Below are 10,504 nucleotides of genomic sequence, written 5' to 3' on the forward strand. Positions count from 1 at the left end.
AAGTCACTATATAGAAGATATATGGTTTGTTTTTGTGTATTTTTCATCATCTGGGGAGGTCAAAGGTCATGGCCAACAAACTGACCTGCTAGTTATGACACTCTCAGATGCGATGCTGCTCTTTCTTTGTCCCACTCTGTGCGCAAAAGATGCCACCTCTTTGCTCGGGCATCCACTGTTTCAGACTTAACTACTCAGAGCTCCTCCATGCCCGTTAGAAACGACTACTCATGGCTCAAGAAACCCTTCTTCTAACCTCAGCCAGGTGGCATACGGGGCTGATTTACAGATCAGACTTTGACAGCACAGGGTGGAGAAGCTGGAATAACAGTAGAATGACAGTAGATGGCAGAGTGTCATATGGGGGGTGGGGGATGGGGTGTATAGCAGAGAAACACCACATCTTATCCAACGATCACTGGATTTCCACACTGACAGTGTGGAAAATTTTACTTAAGTTTGCTTTAGGGGCTTGAGAAACATATTAGCATTATCTACACCACTTATTCCTGAACCACAGGGGGCTGGAGCCAATCCCAGCTACCCAGGGTCCAGCCGCACAGAAAGACCTCGGAGCCTCCTTGCTGTCAGGCAAAGGCGCTAACCACCACCCTGACTCCAGCAACTTGCTGCCCTCTGGCTAAGAAGTAGTCCGACCTGTGCGACCACCGCTCTAACATTGCTCTGCTAATTACAGCGGCTGCAGCCAGCAGCAGGTTACCTGAGCTTAAGACAAGAAAACAGCTGGCCTATTTCTTGGCTCTGAGCAGTGACTCCAGCTACTCACTGCCCTCTGGCTAAGAAGTAGTCCGACACTGTGAAGTGTCAACTTTACACTTTGGTTTTGTGTGGATTACACAAACCAGATGTTTATTTATATTTAGTTAGACAAAGGCAGGTTAGCCATTTCCAGCCTCTATGCCAAGTGGCTCAGACTGAGTGGGATATCACGATTCCATTTACAGCGTTGTGTCCACCTCAAAACACTGGTATGGACAAGCAGCATATAGTGCTCTTGATTTTATAGAAAATTTTATTCAACATACATTTTCCAGCAAAAAGGCAATATACAGGAATAGTTGTCGTACACTGCTGCTACACTGAGGATTTTAAACTGGAAAAGATCAAATTAAGGTGTGATTCTGCAGGGCATCTTTGTACTGCACTTTTTAACAAGACAAAACCAATGCAGTTAGTTTTTAAAAGAAAAAAATCAAAGTGTAACAGAAAAAAAAATCATCAATGGTACATCAGGAACACAAAAAAGAAAAAAGAAAAAATCCTACACACGAGAAATATGAACACCTGGCTCCTTCTGTACCCAACAACAAAGGTGAGTGTTTCTCTTAAATTTTACACGTTCATATTTTTAAATATACAATTCTTAAATGTTGTTTTACAGAGCCAGCTATGCACTATTAGGGGAGCATTCCATCTGTGCTTTAAAAGAACAAACCAAACAAAGAAATTAAATCCATAGGGCTTAAAGTGTTTCTGACAATGCTGGTTTTTATCTCTACACAATCCTCAAACCTGTGGGCTCTAAGTGTCTGCAGCTCCCTACCAAGCACACAGCGTGGTTACTGCTCCCAACCACCAGGAGGCAACAGTTTCAATCGAGAGAAGACAAAGCATGCATGGGTCTGTGTTCTGAGGAATGACTAAGGCATGAAACCCCCCCGAAAAGAAAAGAAGAAAAAGTCGAGGGTTACGTCTGCAGATGTGCAAGTGTTCCTTTCAAATCACTGAACAGCTGTAAACCACAACCAAAACATACAGTTGCCAGTCCTGAGAAACCTCTGACATTAAGTGCAAGATGAATTGTAAGTTTCCTTATTTGTCCCCCATTTATTTTAAGCAGATGGAGAAAAAAGTAAGTCAAGGGTTACGTCTGCAGATGTGCGAGTGTTCCTTTCAAATCACTTAACAGCTGAAAACCACAACCAAAACATACAGTTGCCAGTCCTGAGAAACCTCTGACATTAAGTGCAAGATGAATTGTAAGTTTCCTTATTTCTCCCCCATTTATTTTAAGCAGATGGAGATTATTGTTATACAAGACCTACAGAATGAGGTGGAAAAAAAAGAACCTCCAACCAAATAAGTCAAATAAGTTGGGTTTGTTATACTAAAGGATGGGAGCAGAAAATATAAAGAACTGCATCAGTGCAACACACGAGTCTCAGGCCTGACACCAGATTGCATCTGTTGCATCAAGGGGGACAAAAGAAAAGCCTTCCACAAAGTGACCACTGGCCCGCTCCCCATTTTTCTATTAGTCCCGCAAACAACCTTCCAGCAAACTCTCCACACAGCAGCATGATGCCTCTTCAAACACTTTATTTAAAAACCCCTAAAAATCTGAAGGAGAAAAAAAGAAAATCTCATATGAGCAAAGTGGGAGAAGTTCATATATATATATACTGTATAGTGTGTATATACATATACACTCACTTGTACTATGTCACACTTCCTCTTTGCTTAATTTATATTAAAATCCAATTTCTCCCACTTCCAGACAGGCAGAAAAAAATAAAACCAAATGAACAGCCTCAAACACAGAGAGAGAATTTATAAAACAAAACTAAACAGTCAGGAGGTGGTTGGTGCAGTTTATTTTGTGGTTGAAGAATAATCTGTCAGCTGCAGCAAGATCCATTTCTCTGAAGACATAGTGCCGGTGCAGAGCTGTAGAGGTGCCCAAGCAGGGTGTTAAAGGCGATGAACACGCACACATACGAGCACGCACGCCCACACACCCTCTCGCACGCAAACACACACAAGGTTGGTTACAGTCTGTGGTTATGGTGTGTTAAAGTAGGTCGGGAGGAAGGCGGAGCAGGAGGAGGATGAGGAGGACAAAGAGGAAGGGCAGGCTGCTTTAGTTGTGGATCTTGATTGCTTTCTCCAGGTAGGTGTAGCGACCTCTCTTTGGAGCTTTGTTGAAATGATCCAACCCTAGCCAGGGGCGCGGGTGGGACATGTTACCTGCAAGGAAGAAGACATGTCCGAGAGGTCACTACACACCAGGTCTCCAACTGGAACGTCACTAACCAGGGACAGAAACGCCAGCGAAGAACTGCACTGGTAAAAAGTGTTGGGATCAGTATTTATGCAAACTTTTTTCTCAGCTGTCAGTGGATTCTAACAAACACTGAAGTCTTTTTAGGTGACTTTAGCCCGTTCTGTAGTGCTCGACTAAACACATGCACGTTCCTGGTAGATTAGCATGGACTCTACTCTAAACTAGTGGTGTTGTGATTGAAGCAGACAACTCGACACTGTATCCATATCATGAAGACCGCTCATATTCTGACTAGTGGTCGACCAATTAACCAGGGCAGTTTGTGGTGTTTTTAGGTGGTGGGCATCGGCCGACGTGTCTGCAGGCAAATAATCTGTGTGCTACTACTGTCCGCAGTGCAAGAATTCACTATTTAGTGTTGTGTCATAGGAAAATGCAACTGTTAACTAAAACCGGGCTCCAGACTACGAGCGATCAGCTGCATTTTGCAACCAAATTTATTTAAGAAGTGAGTGACTTTTCTCAAAGGCTGCACTGGGTGTCACCTCAAAGTAAACAGGTTGTACACAAACGATGGCTCTCACTGCAGAAACGATGGACAGACGTAACAATCTGTGCAACATTTACCTGCAGGTCTGTCACTCGCCTGTCTCATGGAGCAGAGACTTCCGATCTATAAAATGTGTTGATCCACACGGACTAGGAGATGGACATGTCACCCCTCGACGTGTTTTACACTTTAAGACTATTTTTTCCTTTGGCACTTTTGAAGAGCAGTGCTTCCTGTGGATAATGAGGTTTGGCGTGGCAGCAACTTCCCTCGAGCAGGGATGGGGGCAGAGTGTGTATCTCTGTCCCCTCTATAGAGGTGAAAAAACACTTTAATCTATGGATTAATAGAAGACAGGTATTTTTCAGTGACACTTGGAATCTAAGCACTTTTTAGAACAGCTAGTCATCAGCTCCTGATGAGCTGTGAGGACAGTGGACAGACAAACAGCCTTCATCAGGGCGACCAACAGCAGGGATGTGCTGGGGATTGGGTGATTTAAATAGTAGTGTGTGGACATTACGCTGCCCCAGAGAAAACAAACCCGAAGCATAAACACGTGAAGCGTGGGGAGACGGAGACGGAGCTCCCACCCACCGATCTGAACTGGCCTTAACTGCACCTGCGTATGTGACTCGTCCTGTTGCTTTACGGGCTTCCCAGGTGAGTCATTGAAGAGCTTGATTAAATGACTGATTGGTTGGACTGATTGTTTTGCAGTGGCAGTGCACCACTGAGAAATGTTACCAGCGAAAACACTGAAATGTAATCGGCCCAGACAGCTGCTTAAATCAGGTCGATCACCTGCTATCTTGTTTATGTACTGGAAATGTTTTATTTCAATCTCTTCTGATGGATCAGGCTCCTGGTGTCATCATCATGCTGACTGCTAGGCTACAGAGCACTACAGTGACTACATAAAGAGTTGGAAACCTGTTCCAGAAGTGATTTCCCCCATTTACTGTGTTCCATAAGTTTCCCTTTCTCTGAATTTCATTATAAATACAGGCTGTGCACTTTGGATGATAAGGTTATTTAAAATACTTGTGAAAAACAGATTCTTTTGTATTGTGTTGTAAAACAGAGGCGGTGCCTCTAAATCTGGCCCTGGTGCTACCATCAGAGAGACTGGGTGGCACCAAGGGAGACAAAAAAAAAGACATGATATTTGCATTATATACTGGCCGTCTGCATATCTACTCTCTAAAACACCTGCATCAACCAGCAGATGGCGCCATTCGTGTCAAACCCTTTTCAATGTAACTGCTTGACAAAGCCTCAGTTTAACCATCACTAGGGCAATTTTATTTGATGTATTTAAAATTAAATCTATAATGCACTGAAGAAAGAACAGCAGTGGTTAAATTAGCAGCGGAGGCAGAAATACCTGGCTGTGGCTCAAAATCCTTCAGGTTGACCTCATACTCGTCTTCAGTGATGTACTGATGCCGCCCCATCATCACAATGGCAAACTTGAACTGTAAAAAACACACGGTTACTTTCCAGCCTACCACTGTTTTTCTGCATAACACAATGGGACATTTTTCGACATCATCATGACATTGCTTTGGTTATTCCCAGTTCTGTCACACTTTTGGCTGAATAAAAACACACTGAACCGTCTTATACATATCAGGTATTTTGGCTGGTAATCACAATATCCTCAAAAAACTGAAATCTCTGCACATAGGACAGGAACATGGGGGCACAGCACAATGAAAATACAAAACGAGAACACTCCTGCACACCGCCTCACCTACTGCCACAGTACTTGTCACTTTCTAATCTTCAGGAGGACGCTGTGTGAGTGTGGTATGGATGGTAATGTGTGAGTGTGGAACATATACAACTGTTGTGTTCTTTGCCCACATATGTAATAAAAGTCAAACAGACCAAAGCTAGTGTGAGACGGTGCGCGGGGGTTTTGTCACAGTATCTGAATGCACACCGTTGTACCTTCTCAAACTCTTTCTCCTGGATGTCCAGCATGGTCTGGATCCTCCTCATCACCTCCCGAAATGACTCACCCTGGGAATCAGACGAACACAGAGAATACAACTGTGTAGATGAGTGATCCATTGTGATAAGTAGACAAGCACTTTTCACATGTGCACACTACATACGCAGTGACACACCTGTCTGATCTTTAGCAAGAAGGGGATCCCAAAGGTGCCGAAGACTTCCTTGTGGAAGTGAGCAACAGGGATTAGCATTTCACTGTCCTTGTCCAAGTCCACTTGGTCCAAAGGAATCTCCTGAGTGAGGGAAGGAAACAGGAAAGGTCAGAGAGGAGAGATTCAGTCATGTCAGGAGTTTGCTCTTGTATTTACAGGCTATGAAATGTGCGTGAAAGTAACCAGAGAGCAGCTGGAAATCCACCTGCCACTTTAATGCAAATTAAACCTGATTATATTGAAGTATCAGACCTGTCCAAATAACGGCCATCAAGGTAAACAAACTTAGCAAATAATGTCAACCAAAAACACAACAGTGTCAGCCTGATGGCTTATTCAGTGGAGGAATCACTAAAAGAGGAAAAGTGAATAAAAATAAACTAAAGAGAACTTTAACAAAAGACAGATGCACAGGAAATGTCTCTCTGACACACTTACCTCTATTCTGAAGGTGCGGCTAGCAGCCGGAGATAAACATTCTAGCAGCTCATCCTCCTGGTGAACCCCAATGATTTTATAGCTTACTATCTCTAACAGTCTGCAGCGGGAAAAGATAGAAGAGATGGAAGGAGGGAAGCATTAACACTTCACAGCAGCTTGTCAAAGACAAACCTAATTTGCCGAGCATAAAACAACATTAACTGAAGACAAAACATACTGAGTCACTTTGGCTGTGATGTGAACATAGCTTTAGACTCAAACACCTTTGAGGGCATGAAGGAGTTAAAAGTGCCAGACCATAATTAAACTATGCACAAAAGTCTGAATAACAAAAACATCTTTCAAAAATGCACATTAACCTCAAATAAAATGTGCCAAATCTTATGCTAATTTACATAAACTAAGACACCTGCAGCTAAGAGCTCCTTCACAATAAAAGCTCAAAAATGGCTGGTCAGTCACTGACATGTCTAACATTTGCATTAATTCAACAACCAAATACCTGAGCTTCTCAGAGCCTTTTTCAGAGAGCTCCACTGCCTTTTTACATTCTTCCAAAAGGTCCCGCACACAGCCATGCTTGTCAGGGTAGAGGGTGATCTCCTGAAACAAACACACACATATTTCACATCTCTGCTGGAAACACACAAAACAACTGACTTGGTATGTGCAGACACAGGTAGCTGTTGCGTTACCTCCTCTCTGAACTGGCTGTTGAGCCATATGGATTTAAAACTCCTCCTGTTCTCAAAGTCTGTTATCTTCATCTTTAACTATGCACAAACAGGAGAAATAAAAAAAAGAATCAGTTTTGTCTGGAGGGCGAAAAGTTGTGATCCTGAAGAAAAGAGTGACATGCAGCGGTGATTGGTGCAACACACAATACAATGTGCGTTTTCTTTTTTTCCAAATTAAATCAAATTAATTTATACAACACTTTAAAAACAACATCCAGGTGACCAATGTACTCAAGACGCAGCTATTTTTTGAAATAATACAGTGAAGAAAGAGATGAGCACAGGTTTGACCTCTCTGGAAGTTGGTCTTTTTCTGATGCATCTATGTTCATGTACCTTAGTTCAGCTAGGACTGTCTACTGGAAACTAAGCCACATCACAAGGAAAACACCTCTTGGTCCACTGGTTTAGGTTTGACATAAGCCTGGGTTTATAGTGATTTACTACAGAGACCACAGAAATGATTGTAGGGGTGCTGGAATCTTTTCCTAATGATTTCAGAATGAGGTCTGATAGATCATCTATAATATTTTTTCTATCATGCAATCAAAAATCTTTTTAGAAAGAGAAAACATTCATGAAGGGTTAACAGGCAAAGACAACTACAGAAAAGACCGACCAGATCCAAAGACTGAACAAAGGATGATGAGCAACAGGATGGAAAAAAACAAAAAACACAGACAGCAGGAGCTTTGTCTTTGCTGACAGTGCTGGCATATCAAAGTCCAGAGTTGGCAAAGCTCTCCTACCTGCTGGTAGTAGAGTTTCTTGGGCTGCCGAGGTTTGAAGAATTGCAGCAGGTCCCGGAGCGTCCCCTCATAGTTGTGTCTGAGAGGATTCCCTGGACCGTCCCTGTACCTAGCCACCACACCACCAGGCGGGGGGGAGGAAGATGAAGGGGAGGAAAGGAGGACGGCAGGTGAAGCAGAACAGAGGTTCGGGAAAAAAAAGACACGAAGGAGAAGTGGATAAAGGCGAGGAGAGGGCCAGCCAGACAAGTGGGAAAACAAAGAAAGGTGGGGGGGACAAGTTACGCAACATTTCCACTGTCAGCTGCAAGTGGTAAAAGCAAACATGACAAGCTGTGAGACTGTAAATTAATCTCATTTACATTTTAACAATGAGCAATTATTCCACAGCAAAGGCATAATTAGGTAATTAGGTGCTAACAAATGCTGAAGTTCTCTTCCTGATTTTCTTCATTTTCAGCAATGTTGCAAAGTCTGGTCCAATGTACCAGTCATATTTTTATTTTTCCTGTACGCACCACAGCTGAATAAAGGTGATGAGGGCAGTATGTTAGTGTTCCTACATCCAGACTGTGCACATCCTGGGTCTTTATGTAAACTGTCAAACTGTTTAGCTTTCTGCTGTCGGAACAGGGACCTGACATTTATGAAACGATCAATAATATCACACACAGACAATCATCTATTATCTCTCTCTCTCTCTGTGTGTGTGTGTGTGTAAGTATATGACAGAGCATGTGAGCAGAGTGCGAGCGAGCATGAGCGGGTGGATTTTGGACAGACTAGAGAGTAGCTCTTTAGAAAGCAGGGAGCGTCGCCTATGTCCCGCTCCAATTTTCATCCAACACTTTTCAGTCAAAAATCAACCGCTGCGAGATGAATAATGAAATTCCTGAGGCACTTTATAAAGGAAACTGAAAGGTCACAGAGGTGTACTGTAGATTTTATTTAATTAGGCCCTTGTTATGTAGACCCAACTGTAATTTGACATAAATCATTTCTATTTCGTTCTTGAGCTCTTTGGGATGTAAGGCTACAGTTTAAGCTAAAAGTTTTCCCCCTTTTTGGGAGCAAGTGGGTGCAATGATGAGCGGAGCGGCCTGGTGCGGAAATTCTCACCACTCCACTCTGCTCATATGCTCTGGTGGATGAGACAAGCCTCCTACCCCTGTGACTTGAAGAACTGCAGCAGCATGGGATCCGTGTTCAACCTCTGCGCTACCGTCTTGGCCACCTGACAAACAGCACAAACATCATGAGTGGTAAAATCTCTGAGGTCAGATGAGATACCAACAGGGAGATTACAAGGAAAATGAAAAGACTGGTACGACATAAAGATGAGAGTCTGGCAGATTTAAGCATTCAGAGCATCAAACACTGGAATCATTTGATTTTAAAGAGAAACTCCATGATTAGATTTAAACACAGTCCCTGAATTCCAAAATGTCCTCCCCACTTACATCTGGTGTTTTAAAGGTTAATATAAAATAGCACTAAATTACCAAAATAAATTCACTTTCACTCGACCAATTTAACACATGAAAACTGAACTGAACTCCTGTTTCAAACTGTCAGGAGTCAAAACAAAGAATTCAAAACGACCAATTTCTTTACACAGCAGCTCTTTGGAAATGTTTAATATTTAAGATCAGCATTAATGAAGGACTAAGTTCCAAAACATTAATTAATATCAAGACCCAGCTGAGTTTTGAATTCAGGAAACTGAGGCCACAAACTCCAGCCCTTCACTTCAAGCTCCTGGATGGACCATACCTGAAAATAATTCATGCGGTTAGAGAGCGTGACCACAAAGCCGGGGTCGTTGTGGATGGTCTTGTCACAGAAAATGACATCCACCCGGTGGTAGAGATCCCGGAAATAGTCCTTAGCCGTAGGCAGTTCGCTGCTGTCGTTTTCTGGGTCGTCCCTGCATGATTGGAGAAAGGTAGGAAAATAGATGAATTGAGGTGGAGGATGTGGAGTGTTGACGGGGGGGAAGGAGGACAGAAAAAGCAGGTGAAGAGGAAGGTTATGGCAGGTTGGGAGAGAGATTTTAAGAAGAGGGCACAAAACAATAAAGGGACAGAAGCACTGAAATGGCATAGACTTGAACCATTCTGACAACATCAGATCTTTGTCTAAATGTTCACACCTATCTAAATTACTGACCCTTATGTTTCTGCATTTCATCAGAAATACCCAAAGTCCAGAAACTCTGTTGTATTATTAGGACAAAATACATCAGACACTGAGCAAAACCTAAAACTGAAATGGATTAAAGTAATAAATGTCACAGACAGGCCACTACAGACTTGGTGTATGCTCCCCCTTTACCCCAAACAACAAACACACTGGCATCTGATGACAACATGCTCTCAAATATCCCTTATTCTGTGTTTTCTATTTGTTTGGTCCTTCCTAAATATATGGTGGTACAAACTGGCACACACTGCTCAAACAGTCTTACTTCTGGAAGACAATGATGTCCCCGTCCATGAGCTCGTCCAGGGCCTTGTCCAGAGAGACATCATAGTCCTGTATCCGCTCTGTTAAATTGGGCTTTACTTCCTGTAATACACAAAGCATTGTGGGAAACATTGTCAAAGTGAGGCTGTTTGGTAAGAGCAGGAGAGTATTTGATGAAGGGTATGTGAACATGTAAAACTATGGAGTGGTAGGTGTGAGGAAAAGAGGCACTACATGACAGTGTGTACAAGAATCTGACAAACAAAGCTTGTGTGCCAGATAAAGCATGAAAATGCGAGTGTGTGAAGGAGCAAGTGAAGAGTGAAAACAAGTGAGAAAAAGACAGGGCTACATAAATAGAT

At 42.7% G+C, this 10,504-nt stretch overlaps 1 protein-coding gene across 1 annotated transcript in view; it reads right to left on the bottom strand.

Moving 5' to 3' along the window:
• Window positions 1–1,877: 1,877 nt before the first annotated feature.
• usp7 (ubiquitin specific peptidase 7 (herpes virus-associated)) overlaps window positions 1,878–10,504 on the bottom strand; it is a 26,213-nt gene continuing 17,586 nt past the window's right edge. Inside the window, exons 20-30 of the mRNA XM_020597867.1 lie at window positions 10,144–10,287; window positions 9,450–9,603; window positions 8,843–8,910; window positions 7,677–7,785; window positions 6,886–6,963; window positions 6,693–6,793; window positions 6,188–6,287; window positions 5,711–5,830; window positions 5,532–5,603; window positions 4,963–5,053; window positions 1,878–2,988 (exon numbers count right to left, since the gene is read on the bottom strand). Of these exons, the coding sequence (XP_020453523.1) occupies window positions 2,882–2,988; window positions 4,963–5,053; window positions 5,532–5,603; window positions 5,711–5,830; window positions 6,188–6,287; window positions 6,693–6,793; window positions 6,886–6,963; window positions 7,677–7,785; window positions 8,843–8,910; window positions 9,450–9,603; window positions 10,144–10,287 (1,144 nt within the window). The 3' untranslated portion in view covers window positions 1,878–2,881. The remainder of the gene's footprint in view (window positions 2,989–4,962; window positions 5,054–5,531; window positions 5,604–5,710; window positions 5,831–6,187; window positions 6,288–6,692; window positions 6,794–6,885; window positions 6,964–7,676; window positions 7,786–8,842; window positions 8,911–9,449; window positions 9,604–10,143; window positions 10,288–10,504) is intronic.

This window comes from Monopterus albus, unplaced genomic scaffold, assembly GCF_001952655.1.
Source record: "Monopterus albus unplaced genomic scaffold, M_albus_1.0 scaffold35.1, whole genome shotgun sequence".
In the NCBI taxonomy this organism is placed as follows: domain Eukaryota; kingdom Metazoa; phylum Chordata; class Actinopteri; order Synbranchiformes; family Synbranchidae; genus Monopterus; species Monopterus albus.